General features: G+C 50.5%; 1 protein-coding gene across 1 annotated transcript in view; it reads left to right on the top strand.

The window, feature by feature from the left end:
- CNTNAP2 (contactin associated protein 2) overlaps positions 1-20824 on the top strand; it is a 1162155-nt gene that overhangs the window by 1125519 nt on the left and 15812 nt on the right. The window contains exon 22 of the mRNA XM_037515219.2: positions 12631-12870. Coding sequence (XP_037371116.2) covers positions 12631-12870 — 240 coding nt within the window. The remainder of the gene's footprint in view (positions 1-12630; positions 12871-20824) is intronic.

The following is a 20824-nucleotide window of genomic DNA, read 5'->3' on the forward strand; positions in this document are numbered from 1 at the left end:
GCAGAAGGTGGAGGTCGAATGCCCAGGGGCGGCTCTTGGGTGAAGGGCAGGGAGTTCTGGCCTGCCCTCGCAGCACCAGCACAGGCTGTCCGCTGGCCGGTGGAAGCGGCTTGGGTTTCTCTACTTTGGCTTAACTTTCTGGACCCAGAACTGGCCTCCCTTACGTGAAGGTCTGTGTGTCGGCTTTTGGATCTTAGTACTTCGTGGGGAGTGCACTAGAGAAGACAGTTAAGATCAGAGTAACCAAAGGGTTAAGGTGTTTCATTTCTCTGTTAAAATCCTCTGTAAGATGAGAAAGAAGTTAACAATGCACCTCTCACAAAAGAGCTGCCAGAATTAAAGAAGCTAATGCATGCAAATTGTGGGCACAAGACCCCGCCCTGGGGTGTCACTGTGGCAGTTACTAGGTCCTTGTGTTAACCTACTGATGAGGAGAGAGCAAAATCGCAGGGCTCCCCAGCTCTTTTTTTGTTGCATAGAAGAACTGGGGTGCAGGCCAGAGGTGTGGGGGTAAGAGGATTCACCAAAGACAGAGTGGGGAGCAGAACAGGCGGAGCCACTGGAATACACTGCTGAGGGGAGCAGCAGGTGAGACAGGAGAGGTCTGCTGCGCCATGTGGGTAGCTTCCTGGCTGGGGATTGAACTCAGACCAGAATGGTGATAGCGCTGAGACTGAACTCCTAGGCCACCAGGGAGGCCCCAGGGCTTCCCAGCTCTTTAAAATATTTGCTACAGATGCTAGAGGGGCAAAATCCCCCTTCTGAAATATAAATCAGGCGCTCCTCAACTTAATACCTGTTCTATACTAATTTGAGGCAAGTGATTTGTCTTTTTATCTGGAAATAAAAAGATCTGGAAATCCTGCTCCTCAATCAAGGGCGTCTTGCCTGCCACAGCCACTGTCTCTGAGCGCCATTCATGGGTCGTTGTCAAACTCGGAAATTAAAGGTGCAGGCAGGTACCTCGCTGGAGACGGATGTTAAAGCCACTGAGCATGGTTCCTTGAGGAAAGTCTGTCTTTTCTTTATTCAGAAAACTCTTGCACTAGGACAGCTGCCATTTATTCAGCTTCCAGGGGAATTTTTTTTGGTGTCTCACACTGTCTTTTTTTCCCTGTATAGATTCTAACAGCAGGTAAAGAGGCGTGACCTTGCATCCCACTGTCTAACTTGTGCGTGGAGAGATGAACTCCTCCGACCCTGGGGGGTACGAAAGCCTCAGCTGTTGCTGTAGCTGTCCAGTTAGGGTCCTCAGGTGTGCGTGGAAGAGCTTTAGATTGTCATGACTTGAGACCATTTGTGGCCTGATCCTTAATGGAACGCTTCTCTAGATGTGAAAAATACAATAAAATTCCTTAGTGAAGGGAGTCTTTAGAAGTGATTGCTGTGTTCCAGGAGCTCCTGGGAGTGTCCCTTGGGCTCTGTCAGAACTGTCACATGTGACACTCAGGGCCGTGGGGCTGGCAGGAATAAGAGGGAAGGAGACATTTTTAAATTGAGGTAACATCTATTTATACTGTTGTTTGTGTCTTAGAGGCACAGGATTCTCCCCCACTCCCACCACCAAGACACTCATAGTCCACCACCGTGCTCCGCTGTGCCCCCTCCCCATGGGAGGAGACATCGAAGCAAAAGAACAAGCTAAACTGGAATGTGGTGAATGCAACATGGCATGTGCCAGCTCCAGGTGTCCACTCTGAAATAAACACTTGGACCCCAGACCTCCCCCAAGCCAAGGTCATGTTTGCCAGCTCCGACATTCTGTGTCTGAGAGGGAGTTACAAGGCTACAGCACTTTGGGTGGTGAAGCCAGCAGGCCCCCAGCCATGAAAGAAATTGCTTCTGCAAGCAAGAGTTGAGGGACAAGCCCCCCTTTACAGAAAGGGGTAGGGAATGGTGACCCCACAGAGCTGGAGGACTGCGGCCCAGCCCCCTGTCACTGCAGCAAGATTTCCCGTCAGTGAAGGCTTTTAGGTGCTCCCTGTGGACAAGGTTGGGGAGGAGCCCAGACTTACTGAAGTAGCCCCCAGAATGGAAACTATTTTTCTTAGTTTGTAAAACGTTTTGAAATGTAGTCTCGAGAATCAGATGAGCAAAGCCACGCACCGTCATGCACTTTCCCTCACAGGCGTCGTCTTGTTCTGAGCCACACATGCCGGTGGGCCTGGTTTGGGTTGGAGTGAGATTAAGAAGTAAACTGAGCATCTGATTCTTTTTTTTTTGTTTAAAAATTTATTTATGTATGCATACAAGAGCTGGGGTACGGGCCAGGTGTGCACGATGGGAGAGGATTCACCAGAGACAGAGCGGGGAACAGAAGAGGCAGAAGGACCGAAAACGCTGCTAAGGGGAGCAGCAGGGAGACAGGAGAGGTCTGCCGCGCCATGTGGGTAGCTCCGTGGCAGGCCGGGGATTGAAACTGCGCTGCAGAGGCTGCAGACAGCTTCATAGTGTGGTACTTAACCCCTTGCGCCACCAGGGAGGCCCTGAGCACCTGATTCTTGAAGTGTTTCTTTGGGGCTAACTCGGTGCCTTTGGAGCCGGTGCTTAATCTCTCCCCTGCCCTGTCTCCTTTCCAGGATCTCTCGGTATTTCTGTTAGGGAGGAAGGGGACCTTGAATGTTCAAAAGTCCCTAAATCCTCGGCTTAAGAGAGCCTTCCAAACAGACATTCTGCTGAAAACACTGAAATGTGCTCCTGCCCAGAGAAGTAAATTCTCGGTTATCCCAAAAAACATCTTTTCCAGGCAAATTCATGATCCCAGAGTGTGTAGGATCTACGATAACATACTCTAGAGAGAGGAATGCAATTGCCCCAGAAAACCTTTTCAGCTCTGATCTCCCTGAAACAAAGCACACATCAGGGTTCCGGGAGAAAATGACTCCAGTGCTGAGAAAATGCATTTTTCTCCAAGGTGCTGCCGCCACTGTGGTTTACGCCTTCTGGAGTGGGGACGGAGGCGCGGCCCTCAGCTCCCGCAGCCAGGAAAGTGGGGATAATAACAGGGCGGAGAAGGCGCTCAGCTGGGAAAATAGGCCCGCAGCTCCCAAGCCGGAGCCCAGAGTGTGGGCCCTGAGCAAACACTGCAGGAAGAGTCCTTGTCCTTTGCTGAAAGGAAGATGAAAACCCACAGACATCTAGCCCACCGGGATCACAGGCGTCGCCTGACGCAGGTGAATTAGTGCCACTCGGGGTGGTGCCAGGCTGGCATCACTTTTGCTCTTTCTTGTCTCCTATATTCTGGCCTGTTCAGATTTTTACCTTCAGGAGTAATTAACAATTCGCACAGGGATAGTCCTTAAGTTAAAGCGGATTACAGGTTTCCTCACCATCCAAAAGTACAACGTTCCTATTAGGTATAATTTGGTAGGTTATTTTTTGGGGGCGTGGGTGTGCTCAGAAATGTTTTCCATATAAATGAATGGTGGTGGCATTCCCATAACCCACAATTAAGAGCCTACCAAACCCTTTTTTCTGAATAGAAGAGCTGGGGTGTAGGCCAGAGGTGCGGGAGTGAGAGGATTCACCAGAGACAGAGTGGGGAGCAGAACAGGTGGATCTACTGAAATCCACTGCTGAGGGGAGCAGCAGGGAGACAGGAGAGGTCTGCTGCACTGCATGGGTAGCTCCCTGGCCGGGGATCGAACTCACACTGCAGTAGTTGAAGATAGCTTCACGGTGCTGTGCTTGACCCATTGTGCCACCGGGGAGGCCCAGGAATGTTCTACTTTTGGATGGCAGGGGAGGCCTGTATCTGAAAGTTGGGGCAAGTGGCCCCTTGTAGCTGGGTTAGCCTCTCCTTACCTGTTCTCTGTATTATCTGCAACTTTCAGGAGGGTTCTGCAGAGCCCTGGGGAACTCCTAATGTTCCAGCTGTAACTGCTCTCTGGACACGCATTGCCCATGCCCAGGTGGTGCCCGCCAGGGCGAGTCTGAGCCGTCTCCTGTGACCTCCTTTTAGATTTTGTTGGCAGAGACCGTGGCAGAGTCTTCTCGGGTTTAACATCTGCAGTTGCTACTCTCATGGGATGCAGCTTCCAGCGTGAGGGCCCGCCTGCTGCCCACACCCTTCTTTGCTCTTGCTCTGCCACGTATCCTGAGCCAGGCTCCTCTTTGCCCTCCATGGGATGGCCTCAGAAGCTCTCCGAGGTTTCAATCTGGACTCTCTTCTTCTCTTGACTCAGCCACATCTCACTCTTAGTTCCTCAGTCACTTACAGTTAACTGTGAGGCCCTAGTCCAACTTGGGGGGACAGACAGTGGGTATGTGCTACATCAGCCGAGTTCTCTACAACTTGGTGTGGAAGGTGACTAGGGGGATTTCCAGCTATAGAAATAAGGTGTCTGTTTCTGCTAAACATTCCTAATCAGATCCAGGCCATCATTTCAGCCTCTTGACGTCCCTTGGGCTCGTGATCCTATCATCTTATGTATAAGTCGCCCCTTTCCGCTAAACACCATCTGACACATAGTCAATGTGTGATTGATGCATTCACCCAAATGAGTGAAAGAATAAAAATGTTGGTCTAGAATCCCAGCACTAAGCCTCTCCCTGGGGGCCTGTTTCCTCCTATTGACCGATGCCAGTGTTCATGTCATCGTAAATCCACCTGGAAGATTCTCCCCTGAGCCCACATCTGTCTTGACCATGAAGATGCCACCAGGGGCTCAAGAAAATGCTTTGCTGGACTGTGGAAGCCTCTAGCAGTGGGCCTGCAATCTGAAAATAAGTGAGTTGGCTTTAGAGACAGAGCAGAGAAGGGCATGTGGGTGGAGACACACAGATGCCCCCCAAACTCCGCCAGCTCCTGGTCCACAGGTGGACTCCAGGACTCTGTGGCCCCCAGGGCCAGGAACATCCCACTTCATGTCATAATGAACTGCAGTTTGAGGGTTGGCCTGCAGGCGCTTAGCCATTGTCTTCTGAACATCATTTTGTATGTCAAGATCCCAGTATTCGAATTCACTGTGTAACATGGAAGGGAAATTGAGAACCCCTCTACCACAATTCCTGCCAGAAGCACCCTCTTTCTTTTGCATGTGCTTGACAGTGATTGCCACCATCTCATTGCCTCAACCCCCTCCTCAACATCCACTTGCTAATGGTTTCCTGGGATCTACACCCTCAAGGATTTTTTCTCTCTGGCATAACATAGCTTTGGAGACCTCCTGGGGCAGAAATTACAAGTGAGAAGAAAGGAAACCACTTTTTATTTTACTAAATCATTCCATTTCACATCATCTGGAAATACAAAAATCTGCCAAGGCCTTCCTAGCCTACTCTTCTTTATGCTGCGGATGAAATGTATGAGGTCAGCAGCCTTCCCCTCTGGCCCCCTGCTCAATTCTCCAGGGCCCCAAATTCCCCTGCCCCCAGGGAGCTGACTTCCACTGAGCCTGGGCTAGTCTTGACTGGAAAGCCCCTGGGTTACTTGGAAAAGAATTAAGAAAAAAATTTTAACAGTGAAACATACTCTCCTTGCGGTATTGCCTACGGTTTCATAGGCCTTTCCGAAGCCTAAAATAAAGGTTTTGCAGAGCAGACACAGAGAAAATGGTTCTTCTGCTTTACTCTCTTTCAGTTGGGTAATTTTGTATGCAGGATTCTAGCTCTGCTGCTAACAAGATAAAATGCAAAGGCAAACCCTGTAAGAAGGCAGCTCTGGTCCTCTCTGCTCAGACCACGCATCAGTGTCCTGCTCTCCCACAGCAGATAAGTCGGGCACGTGGCTTATACCTGCTCACCCCGAGAGGTAAAATCGGACTCGAGTTGCTGATGAAGACGGTCCCAGCCTCTGCACTGTGGTTCACCCGCTTTCCAAAGATCTTTGTTACTTTCAGTAGGCCTGTGAGTTAGCCCTGAAAAATCACACCCTGAAGCAGGGCTCCTGGGGTTACAGAAAAGGGGCTCCAGACTCTTTCATGTCTGAAAACTTGAAACTTCAGGAAAAAAGTGGAAAGCCCATCTTTCAGATGTGCATGCTCTGTTTGTATGCGGCCAAATGTCTGGTGGTTGGGAGAACGGAGGGCTCCTGTCTCTCCCTCTGTTACCATCACAACGGTGAGGGTGTTCACCGCAATCCTGTCAGTTTGCAGATTGCAGATTAGATTTTAGAAATGGGAATGACCATTTCCAGCTATCTACACCCCCCAAAAGCTCACGGGGTATGATTCATCTTAGACAAATGAAAATGGAATCATCGTTTTGCAAAATAGTGTAGAAGGCTGCACCTCCACATTAAGACATTTCTTTTCATTGTTGTCTCTTTTTAAAATAGTTTTTTTAAATCAACCTTTAAAGAAGGTTTTATGAGTTAAAATGTAGCGGTGGCAATGTAGAAAATAGCTCTGGTTCTCCCAGCAAATTACCTCCTAATAATTGAGTTGACGGATGTCATAGGCCAAGGACTCTGTAAAACTACACCTGCACATTTTAGTCCTGCCTTTCTACAGAAGAGAGAAAGGCACATAATAAATACAATGAAATTTCATTAGTGTCTTTCTTTGGGGGATTATTAAAATGTCATAGTATATAATTATGTCCATCAATTATGTATATGGATTTAAATCTAGTTTGGATTCGATTCTTGTGCATCTTTGAGAAGCAGCTGCTCAGCACAGCACTGCTCGGGAAATCTGGCCTGTAAGAGCTGGGAGCTGGCCCTGAATTTGGATTCCCGGAGCCCTTCAGCGCCTCTTGGTTATCCCGCATCCTGTTAGAATTGAGAAATCAGGTTCATTCGGTCTCATTTTGCCTTTTTTTTTATTTATTTATTTTTAAATTTGATCTCATGAATTTTTTTTTTTTAAGATTTATTCATTTATTTATACAAGCACTGGGTACAGTCAGAAGCGTGGGAGGGTGAGAGAATTCACCAGAGCCAGAGCGGGGAACACAACAGGCAGACAGACAAAGTACACTGCTGAGGGGAGCAGTGGGTGGCAGGAGAGGTCTGCGCGCCATGTGGGACCCTCGCTGGCTGGCCGGCTGGGATTGAACCGGCGCTTCAGAGGCTGCGGGCAGCTTCGCAGCCCAGCGCTCAACCACCACGCCATCAGGGAGGCCCTCATTTTGCCTTTTTAGATTAATGTTCTTGATTTCTTGTTCCTTACTTTGATTTCTGTCCGTTATGGGTTTTTCCCATTTATGCATCCCACTGACCCACCCGGTTTCGTCCACGCAGCTATGACCCCACCCAGTTAGTCCAGATGTAGCAATCCTGAGTGGAGCCCCAGACCTCAGGCCGTCACCTCAGGAGCCCCAATTTAGGGCAGTTTCCCACCAGGCAGGCCCTCATCAGTGTTTCAAGTGTCTGAGCCGACTAGTCATGAATTCCACGTCAGCCTGATTCCCCAATAATTACTTAAAACTTCTCCTAGTGGTGATTGCAAACCACCCCCCGTTTTCCCATCAGGCCGCGTGTAGCCTCTTGCACGGAGGGTGTCCCCAGCGGCTGGCGCTCAGCACTGGGAGATGCGCGTGGACTAAGCCGCACAACTGTGATTTCCAAGAGCAGTGATAGATCTGTAAGTCGTAGGAAGGACTTTTGGGAACAAATATATCGGGTTCTAAATGTGCTGCTTCCCCTTCCCCTTGCAAGATCTCATTCCACCCCTATGCACCCCAAGAAGCGGGCAGGCGCGCCTTGGGCACTGGTGAACTGGGGAATCACCTGTAGGGCTCGCTCGGGCCCACCACCAAGCTCCGAGTGACGGGCTGCTTGACACAACGGGTCGCGGGGCTGCGGTCACGTATGTCCTAGGTCATACATGACTGGCTCTTCCGGACACTTGGAGGATCATGAAGTAAATAACAACCACGAGGAAACACCCTGTCCCTGCACAAGATCAGGCCCCTCGCCACGCGCGGGAGCAGCACGCTGGCCGAGCTGGTTCCCAGGAGCCGAGTCGGGGAGAGGCCCACGGGCCTGGGGTGTCCGAGGGGCGGTGGCCGCAGGGCCCGGGTGTGAAGCGCAGAGGGCCGCATGGACACGAGTTCCCCCCAGGAGGTTCCCCGGAGGACGGTCACTGAGGACCCGCGACACACTTTTTACCACTCCCGGCCAAGTTTCTGCCATTTCTGGTTCTTTTCTTTACGAATCCTTCCTATTTTTTAATGAACTCACCATTTTTACCTAAATCTGTGTTGGAAGGAAGACGTCTGTGCCAAAGTGTTGGTGTGAAAGCTAGTCCTGTCCCAAACTGAGCCTGCCCGACACCCTGTCTTCGAAGGGCAGAACTGACGAGGGAATAACCTCCCCCTGTGAGTGGATGCCACCTCCGTCCAGTCTGGACCCCTCCCCCGGTACCCGTGCCCCCAGCAGCAGGGGGGGGGGGCGCAGTGCTTTGGGGCTCGTTGTCCCTGCAGCGTCTGTTGACCCCGATGAGGAAAGACTCTCCATCCCTTTTGTTCCCCAAATTGTTAGGGGGGTGAGCCCCCAGCACAGGGGGGGCCACCATCATCTTTATGCGAAGCTCTCCGTCAGACCTCACGGACGGCCTGAGGTCTCTGGCTCCGTTTCATAAAAAGTGGAAAATTAAGTTTACGATGTTGTTTCCTACTTCATGGTGTCATACCCCCAAAAAAATATTGAGGGGGGCTGTAAGATGAATAAAACGTAACAAAAACCAGCTGATGACTAGACCCCATGGGCTACACAGGACGAAATTAGGGATGATGAGAACTCTCTGGAGGAGGTGATCGAGAATGTTCAGCCAGCCCCGACAGACAGCACAGCCGCGGGTCCGGGAGGGGCGAGGAGCGGGCTTTTCTCCCGTCTCTCTCCCCCCTTCGTGTCTCACAACCGCCGGCCTGTCACTCGGTATTCAGGGCCTGCACGCAGCGGCGGGAACGCAGCGCGATGTCATTGCCCACTCTCCTGCAAGCCAGTGTCGCGCGCGTTTCATTGGAAGGTTTTCCCAGGAATCGTGTCGGTTTTGTAAGTGGGCAATTTGCTGTGGCCCAGAGCGCGATGAATCTATGACATGAAGTGCTAATCACAGCTTAAGCGGCTCATTTCAGGAGTGACTGGGCTGCGTTTCTCAGATCCGCATGCTTTAGAGCAGCCCCACCCCGCGCGAGGCCCCGGCTGCGGCTGCGGCATCTCCAGGCGGAGGGTGGCTTCTTACAGCAAATGGTATTTTAATCTTGGGTTTCTGTGCGAGACCAGCCCCGTCAATGTCAGAGATCTGCATAACTCACTTGTAATGAGCTCCAATCACAAAAGCGACAACTTAACGATCGCTTGTTGGGTGTTTGTAGTGTGAATTTTTTTCCAGAGCAGCATTTAGAGAACTTTCCGGTGCTTTCAATAACACTCACAAAACTTGACATCAGAAAACCATTTTGTTGCCTCAGGTACTAAAAACAAAAACAAAACAGTGTTTAAAGCCATCTCTAGAAGCCATTAAAATTTAAAAAACAAAACTCACTATCCCATTTCTTTACGGAGTCCCTGATTAAAAATACCCCAAATCCAAATGAATATGGAGACCATATGGTCTAATCCTCAGGGAGAAAACAAAACCTTGCTTTTTCTGTTTTTTATTTTTCTAGGAAATGTAAATATTTCTTCACTGGCAAAGCCTTCGCTTCTCTGGGCCTCAGTTTTCTCCCCCACGAAGTGGGGTAGTCCCACCTGGAGGGGAGGCTGAAGGAGACTTAGGGACGTGCTCCGTAAAATGTGCTGACCTTGGCGCTCAGCCGGTTTACAGCAGATGCGTCAGTGACACTGTTGTTGCCTCAGGCCAGAGCTGGAACATCAGGGCCCAAATTGGGGGCTCTGGTCCCAGCTGGGACCTCACCCCCGCCAGCCAGATCTGGAGCTGCTTCCTCTCCTGGGGGTCAGAATCCTTGTTCTTGTCCCCAGGGCAGCTTTCAGGAAAGAAACACAGGAAGGAGGAGAGACAGAGACGGCGGGATCCCCCAGGAGCGTGGAAAAGGCCAGATCCCCCAGGAGCATGGAAAAGCCTGCCTGTGATCCTTCACTCCCTGAACCCCCAGGCCCCCTCCTGGGGCTCCCCTCTGCCTTTCTGCTTTGTGTCTTTCTCCCTCCCTGGGGCACATCCCAGAGACACTCAAGGGAGACCCCTCTAAGAAGTGAGGGTCCCCCATGGCATCCAGAGCCCGCAGATAGAGGCAGCAGTGGGGCAGGGGTGCCTGCCGACTCTGTTAGGTGACATGAAGTGAATCCAGAGCCAGAAGTTCCCAAGTCTCTAGCAGAGGAGACAAAGCGACACCTGGGGACTCACCGTGGTCTTGTAGTGGCTGAAACAGGGCAGGGGACGCTGGCAACGGCCGGCACTTCATCCCCTGAGCAGCTAACCCAGGCCAAAGGAGGATCCTGTCTCCCCAGGGAATTTGGGGGCCTGAGGAGCTTGTGGGAGGCCTTGCTGGGAGCAGTCTCTGCATTGCTGCTAGAATCACCTCCCAGGACAGGGGCCAGCTCAGTCCTCTGTGGCTTAGACATCTTTGAGTCTCCCTGGAAATGCAAACGTCTCAGCTTGGGGTTCAAGGCCCTTCCCAGCCTGGCTCTCTCTGGTCTGAGGATGTTTCAAGGGCCGGCAGGTGGCTGGAGGGAGCGGATGGAATTCAAGTATCTGACCTGCTTGTGTGGAAAGCAAGTCGTGAAGGTAGAACAAGGAATTCTGATAGGAGGCAGGAGACCAAGGAAGTTATCAGGCAGCCTGCAATCAGGAGCTCACAGGAGGGCGCGAGGAGCGGCCAGCCGGGGACAGTGGACTTGGCCTTGTCCTGGCCGTCGGGGAACCGTGCAGGTTTACACCACGTCGTAGGTACATTCTACCTCCTGCGCCAAGTGGAAACCGTGCTCCGACTCAAAGTTACAGGCTGAATTTTGTTGCAGGAGAAAATTATGGGGACTCGAGTAGAGTGTCCTCTTGTGCTGGCCTAAGACCCTCTTGGGATCCCCAGAGCCACCCTTGTTCATCTTCCCGTGATCCTTTTCATGGAAATCCACATGGGGCCAGTTCACATGGGTCAGTGAGTGGATTCTTTACTATGGTAAACAACCAATACACCCACTTCCTCTACCCACAGGCCTAAAAGTTCCCTCTCTACTGACTGTTCCTTAATGGGCAGTGCCTTTTACACAAGACTATTTCACCTGCGTTGGTTCTTCAGTAAGAAACATCACATGGTGGGAGAGGGAGGACTCTCTGGTGGCGCCAAGGGGTTAAGACGCAACACTGTGAAGCTATCCACTGCCACTGCAGCACGAGTTCAATCCCCAGCCGGCAGGGAGCTACCCACATGGCACAGCGGACCTCTCCTGTCTCGCCTACTGCTCCCCTCAGCAGTGTATTTCAGTAGATCCTCCTGTTCTGCTCCCCACTCTGTCTCTGGTGAATCCTCTTACCACCCCCGCATCTCTGGCCTGCACCCCAGCTCTTGTATGCATAAATAAATCTTTAAAAAAAAAAAAAAAAAGAAACATCACATGGTCTGAATTGAGCCTTCTAAAGGCTTCTGTTTTCCAAAATCTGTTTTCTGCAGCTCAAGTGGAAGGGTCAATGTCTCATATCCTTGTCCGAGCAGTGAAAAGTAGCCTCGTGTTACCAGTATCACCTCCCGCCGGAGTATCAGTTGCTGTGCTCGCCTCTGGACCCCTCCGCACATCACCTGGGCTCGCAGCTCTGCATGACCACTCCCTGTGGTCACGGTGCCCGTTACTGTGGCCATGGGCATGAGAGTCACTGATGGGTTTGGAAAGACACAAATTGCAGGCTCCCACCCACCCCACCCCCACCAATTTTCTGCTTGGCCCAGATTTCACAATTCTAGAAGTTTCCCAGGTAATGCGGATGCTGCTAAACACACTTAGGAAGGCAGCCAATCAGAAAGGACTAGATGTTAGGTCTCTAACATGAATTTCTGCCAGATAAATTCTAAAACGTAGGGCGGAGGGTGAGAAGGACACTTGCTGTTACTAATTGAACTGGCGCACCAGGTGTGCTTATAAGTCAGACGGTGGCAGTGCCTTTGCTCGGACTCGCCCTGATGTGAGTGTTAGTTCAGGAAGATGTTGAGCTCAGTCGGAAGGAGGTGGTGATTCTTGAGTGTACTTGTGTGTCGCTGATTGGGCTGGGAACCTTCCCTGACTGGTAAACAGCCATCAGTTGAAGCTGGGGTCCTGTGAACCTCAGAATTTCAAGGGGATTGGATTCTGAAGATGGAAATGCCCCCGTTCTAGGCTGCAGGAACTGTTTTTATTTAAAATAAAGAATTCTAAGGAAGATATTAAGAGTCATAGTTGACCAGGTGACCTGAGCTGGGGCGTTGCTCACTCTAAGAAGAAAGAAAAATGGACCAGACCCAGGGCCGTGGTGTTAGTTTCAGCAGTAGCTCAAGTATCCGGAAGGTAATTGAACAGGCAGTATTTTATTTTAATAAATACCGTATTATTCTCACCCTGCCACGTCCTCGCATACCACCGAAGCCTCTTGGAAAATGACATCTCCAGCCCTAAGCCTTGTCAAGCCAGTCCGGCTCAGCTGCAGGAACACCTCCAGCGGAGGACGCCTGGACACCGACTCTCTGCATCAGACACATTTGACAGCTGGCCCGGGTGAGTGGGGCAAGATTTTTACTTTCTCTTTCTTTTTGTTTCAGAGACAGGGAAGATTGAGCAGGAGATTCACAAGTACAACACCCCCGGATTCACCGGCTGCCTCTCCAGAGTCCAGTTCAACCAGATCGCCCCTCTCAAGGCGGCCTTGAGGCAAACCAACGCCTCCGCTCACGTGCACGTCCAGGGCGAGCTGGTGGAATCCAACTGCGGGGCCTCCCCGCTAACCCTCTCCCCCATGTCGTCCGCCACAGACCCCTGGCACCTGGATCACCTGGACTCAGGTAACATCTGAAGAGTAGGGGGCAGAATGCTTTGCTTCTTTAAACCTCAGTTTCCTCCTCTGTACAGTGGGGTTAATAACAAGCTCGCTGGTGATGCAGGTGGAGGGTTAAGGGAGGGAAGGGACGTCAGGGGCCTGATTCACAACCGTCCCTGTTGCTCGACGCCAGAACACACCCAGGGGGAGGAGCCAACATCACAGCCGGGCAGTCTGATCAGATCACACCCTCGCCTTGCCTTGAAGGCCCCCTCAGTTTGCAGCTTCGGACCAAGTTCTAATATCAGAAGAACTTGCCTGAAGCATTGCAGACATTCAGCTCCTGGTGCCATCCCGCAGCCTCTCAGATGCTTCATGGGGAGTTCTAGCTCACAAGGCCCCGTGAATCTAGTCCTGCTGCCTCAGGAGAGAAGCCCTGTCACTGGAGAGCACAGGCTGAAACAAGAGGCTGTAGCTACTGGCTGCTGCACTCACTGGATGAAAGTGCAGGGTCCGCACAGCACCCAGTGGTGGAGCACCCATAGGAGCTACTCCTCACCACTTTCACATGGACCTTGGGCAACTCGGGGAACCTCCCCAAGCCTCTGCTTTTTTGCCCATGTGGGGACAGAGTCGGGTGTGAGTTCTCAGTGCCCTCTGAGTCCATATGGGTCAGCCAGGCACCGCATGCTGTTGCTGATGCTGAGGCCAGAGAGAGGCTGGGTGGGGGTGAGGCCTGGTTCCCACCCCATCACCACCTCTCACCAGCAGTGGCACCACCTCCTTCCAGGCAGTCAGCTCAGGGAACCCCGTGTGAGAGCCTGTGTAGAAAGCACTTAGCGGAGCTCGAGGTGCTTGGTGAGCTGTAAAGTGTGGTTCTTGTTAGACGCAGCTCGCTGTGATGCCTGCAGGTCCAATACCACTTCCACACCCACCCTCCCTGCCCATCTTGGAAACACGGTGCCTTGGATTGCTTTGCACACACCCCTGCCCGGGCATGGCGTTATCGGCTTCCAGGCAGCCCTGCCGCGGTGACTGCTCGCCAGGATCTGTGCAGCGAACTCCGTGAGCTTTGCAAGGAGCCCGAATTGCCCCTCGTCAGAGTAGCCAATTTACAGACTTAACAGTCCTCTTTGTTCCTCACCCATGGATTCCTGTGCTACAATGAGGGGCGCTGTGTGCCAAGGGCACTTAGGAAGAATCCCCTTTGTAAATGCAGGGAGGACCAAGCAGCGGGCTGGTGTCCTCCTGGGCTGGCTGGAACAAAGGGAAGCCTTCCTGATGCTGAAAGACAAAGCAGAAGTGCGAATCTGCGATGAGAAAAGACATGTCAGGGCCACAGAGGCGCAGAGACGTGGCAGAGAAGTTCCTCCCAAAGCCGGAGCGGACGAGGGAGGCAAGACTGGGTCGTTGAAAGGCTCAGTCGTCTGGGTTGTTCCAGGGCCCCCTGCAGAAGGCCACGCGTGCGTGGGATCTGAGTCAGCCACCAAGAAACTCGTCTCTAAAACATCTAGATGCTGCGTTGGGCCAAAACACGTCCCTATTCAGCATGCCAGATTAGCAGATTATTTTATAGGCTTTATGGTCTGTGAGATGCATTTGTAAGAGCCCACAGTGCGAGTCCGTCTGTCTTTTACATTCAAGGTTTGTGCAGGACAGCCCCATTCTCTTGATCGAAATAAGGAAACGCCTGTAGGGAACCCTGCTGATACCAACATTCAGGTAAAATTCTGCAGCCCGGAGATTACAGCAAGCCTGTGCTGTATCGTGTATGTTCCATTTGCAGAAAAATGTCCACTTGCCGGGAGGTATTGCCTGGTCTGACCAGTTGTGTTGATGGAATCATATACCATCTTTTCCATAATTGGGGAAATACCTATGAAGAAATATGTATCAATACAAATAGCTTTGTATTTTTTTTTTTTCATTTTTATCGAAGTAGCATTGGTCTACAACTACCTGTAGGTTTCAGGTGGACAGCATTGTAGTTCAACATCCGTATATGCTACATTATCAACTCCACCAAAGTCTAGTTCTTTTTTTAAAGATTAATATATTTATGCATACAAGAACTGGGGTGCAGGCCAGAGGTGTGGGGGGTGAGAGGATTCACCGGAGACAGAGTGGGGAACAGAACAGGCAGACTGACTGAAATACACTGCCGAGGGGAGCAGCGGGTGAGGCAGGAGAGGTCTGCTGTGCCATGTGGGTAGCTCCCTGGCCAGCCAGGGATCCAACAGTGGCTGGTGATAGCTTCATAGTGCTGTCTTTAACCCCGGTGCCACCAGGGAGGCCCCCACAAATGGGTTTCTAAATAAACAAAGGGAGAGAACGTTTACATGGTGCTTGTTTGTAAAGGTGCCAGAAGCAGTCTCTCCTCTGGAGCCTCTGGAGGGGGATTTGTGGTGGGTTGACCTGGGTCTCCTTCCCAGGAACAAACGCTATGCAAATGAGGAAACTTACCCCGACGATTTCCCAGAAGTTTCTACCTTTAGTAACATAAGGGAAACTCCAAAGAGATTTCTTTCTATACCAGTTGTATCCCAAATGTCTTCAGCCTAAAATCATCTCCCCCAACTCCAGGGATTCTGCCCGGGTCCCCACATCAGTAACAGCTCTGTCATGTGAGCCTGATTTTATTCCGAATTCTGATGTGAGGGGTTTGCTTTTTTTCAGATCATCTTCCATGTGTGACTAGAGTAAGAATTCTTGCTATCAGATATTCAGAAACCAAACAGCAGTGTGTACACAAACATGTCATCTCTAGCTAGAAAGCATGTGTTTCCTGAGTCTGTGTAAGAATGTGGGGCAGGAACAGAATGGGGCGAGCGCTTGCTGGTCCTGGTGTGAATAGAAGACATTTGAAGGAGGCAGATGGTTCACGCAGGGCCGTGGAAAGGCAGGCCTCAGAGAAGCTGCATGAATGGCTCCTGGGAGCTTGTAGAAATGCATGTCAGGCTCCACCCAAACCCATCGGCTCCACACCTACCTTGTAGTGAGATTCACGAGTGACTTAACAAGTGCACCTGGATTACCTGGGGGGCTTTCAAGAGTCTTCAGTATCCAGGCTGCCCCCTAACGAGTGAAATCAGACCTTCTGGGATGGGCTGCAGCTGTCCATATGGCTGAAGCTGATCCCCGTGTATAGCCAAGGTTGAGTGAGACTCACTCGCCAATAAGAAAGAGACATACTTAGAGGCCCCTAGATGTAAACCTTTGCAGGTTACCAAAAGAATAGAAAAGTAAATACCCAAGTAATGAGCACAGAAATACCTGTTATGAAAAACCACGAAGCCTTTAGGAGGTGAAGTCACAAATAGAGTCTGCAGCAATAAGTTTGCCAAAGCTTGGGGTCCTCTGGCCATTTTATAAGGAAGCTCACCCAGATAGGGAAGTTTTTATCTCAGCTCCAGGAGAAAGGATCTGGGTACTTGCAACTGGAAAGAGACTTGAAGCAAAGGAACAAGAAGTCCACAGCGGGGGCCCAACTCTGGCTCTGAGGAAGGTCCATCATCCTAGAAGTTGCTGTACCCCAGAAAGAGCCTCCGTTTGAAGTGGATGTCAAATTATTTAAATTATTGTTCCATTTTTTGAGTCAGCTGCAAACTTAGCTTGAAAAGATTTTTTTAATGCTGCCTTAAAATGGTCATTTCTACAAATAAATCATGCCTCTTGTTGAAGTATTAAAGGGGTCCCTTGGGTCACTAGCTTCATAGTCAAAACAGGGTGTTTGCTTTGCAGAGACCTGGTAATTAGAATTCAATTAGAATTCATGGCATTCTTCCTGCTCCCTCGCTTATATTTTAGATGACTGTAAGTGATGAAAAGAGAATGTATTCCAAGGTATGCTGGCTTCGTGTGATAAGATCCTTTTCTCTTCTGTAATCCTGCTGACTGAGCCACTCTAATGCCTTTTGGGCTCTGTTACTGTTTTCCAAAGTGAGGGACATTTACAGTCGGTCAGGCTGTGCACTGCACAACTCCACAAGGCCATTTGCCCTGCCACCCGTGACTCCTGGAGCAGCGCCACCTGGTGGTCTTGGTAGGGACTCACCAGATCATTAGGCAAAGAGTTGGCATTCTAGAACGTAATGTAAACTTACCTCTTGTTCATTTCTCTTCCAGTCCTTTTTATAATAATTTGGTCAGAGAAAGTGACTGTTTGGTTGCGACATGCCTTTAACAGGTCTCCCACCCTTACTGCCCCCCTTGAATAAGGAGAGGGTGACCTTCTGCTCAGAGGCTTAACAGGCAATAGAATTACTCAGCAGGGTTATTAAATTAAAAATTGCATCAGTGGGCCTCCCCGGTGGCGCAGTGGTTGAGCGCTGGGTTGCGAAGCTGCCCGCGGCCTCTGCAGCGCCGGTTCGATCCCCGGTTGCTCCCCAGCCACCGATGGAGGGTCCCACATGGCGCGCAGACCCCTCCTGCCGCCCGCTGCTCCCCTCAGCAGTGTACTTCGGTCCCTCTGCCTGCTCTGCTCCCCGCTCTGGCTCTGGTGAATTCTCTCACCCTCCTGCGCTTCAACAATTAGGTTCTGCATGAATATGACCAAAATTTGTGAAGGTCTTCCCAGGGAGTGGGGTTCTGTACCAAACCAGGCAGACAACAGGATCCTCACGAGTGTCAGGGCCAAGCCAGAAGCTGCATTTTCACAGGTGGAAATGATAAACGAAATGATGTTGCTTTAAACCAAAGCTGCAGGATTAGAAACATCCAGTCCATCCTTTTTCTACCTTGTTTTTCCCTTTGGTAATAGGTGCAGTCCTTCTCTAAGGCATACTATAATGACTATTTTCACAACAGTAATTACAAGGTAGAATAAGTCACCCCCAGCCCTTCCATTGACCGAGAGGTCACGAGCAGCAGACAGGTGCTGGATGGACCTTTCCAAGGTATGGGTTTGTTTTTTTTCTCTTTGTCAAATCCAGGGAATCTTGTGTCCTTGGAATGGCAAGGATTTGCCAGCAGAAAGTCGATTCCAGATGGCAGTGCGCTTTCTGTAAAATATAAAGGCACAACAAACACTAGAAAAACAAAATCCCAGAGTCTGATGCCATGAATTTCTGCACCACAAAACAATTTCAGATTGTAGCCCAAGCTGTTTCACAGGCCGTTCCTATCAAGCTCTAGGGAGTTTATTATCTGCGACGTTGGGTAGAGGATCGGACCAAAGGCCAGATTCGAGGATCATTTTAAAAAATATTGTGAAGGTCGACGAGACAGCTGAAGACGTCAGGTTTTGTTTCCTAAAGATTCTGCTGCTATCAAGAGCGGAGCCAGTTACTATTTCACAGGACTGCTGCCAAGTGTGCACAGGGCAGGGCCTGGCATCTGGCGAGCACACAGCTCTGCTCATTTACCTGTGCCTCTCTGCAGGAAGGCCCCGGGGAATCACCCCTGGAAGGTGTTGGCGGTTGGGGTCACCATCCCCAGGGTAGCCCTGTGATCTCTGGCTCGCACCCTAAAGCTTACCTGTATCTGAGGCTGACAAGGCTCTTGACCAGGAATTTTCACCACCCCTCTCAGAGGGAAGGGGGCTGGACATGGAAAACCCAGAACATTCTACATCTTCCCTTGCCCAGGTTCAAGGTCAGAGATGGTCAGGGATCCAGAACCCCAGCCCAGGCTTGTCTAGCAGACTTACTCAGGTTGACCTATAAACTAGCCCTCTTAGGGATCCAGTTCTCCCCAATAAATTGGGCCCCTCCAGGGACCCTTAAATAGCAGAGGGGTCAGGGGTGCCCACCCTAGCGCCTTGGAATAGCCAAGAAAAACTTAGTTGCCCCCCACAACCGGTCTGCGTGTTAAAGTGGACAAGTGTAGTTCAAACCCCTGTCAGCTGAGAGTGATGGTCCTGGGGCTCCTCAGTGTAACCCCACTTGTCCAGGAAGCTCCACAACGCACGGGTGCCTCATTGGGCACCAGGCCTCGGCTGGCCACACCCCACTGCACCCCACACGGAGTCTGACTCCTCCTGCCGCAAGTCTCCACTGCCAAGGATTTTAATGATTCAGTTTCTCATCTAGATTTCCAAATTTCCTTTCCACCACCTGAAGAGAAAATATTTTTAAATCTTCGCGTGCCCGCGTGCAGAGAGGATGCCCGCTTTACCACGGCTCTCGCCAGCCCCGCTCCTTCCTGGTCGCAAGCTGGGGCCTTTCTTCACCACCTGCAAGCACTTACCCTGTCTGCCCCGTTCAGGGGGATTTCATTGTCTCCGAGATTCCTTCTTTCATCCTTGTGCTAAGATGGCACGACTCGTGTGCTTCCTTCCTGACACCCCATCTTTTCATTACCTGCATCCCGCGTGCTCCTCAGGAGCCGACAGAACATGCGTGACCCCCATTTCCTCACGCGCCCCCTTCTCCTGCAGACCTGCCAGATGCTGCCTTTCTGCCAAGGCCGCGGGCACAGTTCTGTTGTTTAAGTCCAGCGTGATAATAAAGTTTCAGATCTTTGATCTCACGCTTGTGTGGGCAGCTGGCCCGGTCTTTCGTTTCCATGGTGAGTGGCTTTGCACACGTGATTTTGGTGAGTGGAGGCACCTGCTTTTTTTTTTAATCTATTTTTTTCTTACAATGTTTGCTTGCTTTTCTCAGGTGTAGTCCCCAAAGAATTTCCACCCCTAATTCACCAGTTCCCGCCCTCGTTTTAATCCTTGTCCCTCCCCTTCCCCTGCAGAATGTCTCTGATTCATAGTTGTCTGTTTATTTTTGTTTTGTTTTGTTATAGTTTTGTTGGTTTTTTTTCCTTGATCCCCTATATTCCTCCTATAAATGAAACCATCCAGTGTTTTTCTTTTTCCTTTCAATTTATTTCGCTGAGCATGATCCCTTCTAGCTCCATCCATGTTGCTGCAAAGTGCATGTGTTTATCTTTTTTGAATGCTGAGTAATATTCCATTGTGTATATGGACCACATCTTCTTGATCCAGTCATCTATTTTTGGGCTTTTGGGTTGTTTCCAAAGCTTAGCTATTGTAAATAGTGCTGCAACAAGCATAGGTATGCAGGTATCTTTTATATTAATGTTTCTGTGTCCTTTGAGCAGATCCCTTGGAGTGGAATTGCTGGGTCTTATGGCAGCTCCATTTTTAGTAGACTGAGGAACTGGAGGGACCTACTTTTAATCTTGACAGCAGCTGTTAAAGATCACCCCCCAATGATGCATAGCCCCTCTGCAGCCCAGTAAGATAGGGGTGTCTCCTCCTCACCTCTACCCACTCAGGACATCATATTCTTTTAAATCTTGCTGTAATATTTTATTTGGAAAGTGAAATTTTAATTTGGAACTTGTGAATCATGAGTGAGATGAGGTGACTTCATGTGAGCTTATTAGTCCCTGTATGTTTCCCCATGAACTTCCCGTTTATATTCTTTGACCAAAGAATCATCTGTCCATTTATATTCCTTCCTGTTGGTTTGTTGCTCCTTCACTACTTGACCCACCATTCTTTATGACGGAAATGAATATGTTGCTACGTGTTTGAATGTTTTCCCAATTTGAGCTCATTTTTTGTCATTACAGGGTTCCCCCCACCCCGGGGAAAAATTCCTTCTAAATTTTAATAGGTAAAATACAAAATGTCTCTTGGTGTTTGGTTTGTGCCGTGCTTTCTCCATTCGGAAGTTATTTTGAATATGTAGGGCCAGCAAGCACAGGGCAGGTCACTATCAATTTGGCAGATGGATAAAGGAGTCCCAGAGCCCTCGGTGGATCTTTCGGGCTTTAATGCTCTCAGGGAACCGGTCTCACAAGGAGGCAGGCAGGCAGGGAGGCAGGCCGGGCCGGGCAGGGGGCTGAGGGGGACGCAGGCAGGCAACGAGCCCCCCAGCCAATCTTTATACTTCTCTGGGCTCTCTGGCGTCATCTCATGGTCTCGCCCCTTCTGGACTTACACCGGCCGCCCCCTGCTTTTCACCCGCCTCCAGGCTCAGGTGTGCACTTATGCGTGCCCATGCTCCAGGCATCCACAA

The sequence above is a fragment of the Talpa occidentalis genome, unplaced genomic scaffold (assembly GCF_014898055.3).
Source record: "Talpa occidentalis isolate TD23 unplaced genomic scaffold, MPIMG_talOcc4v2.1, whole genome shotgun sequence".
In the NCBI taxonomy this organism is placed as follows: Eukaryota; Metazoa; Chordata; class Mammalia; order Eulipotyphla; family Talpidae; genus Talpa; species Talpa occidentalis.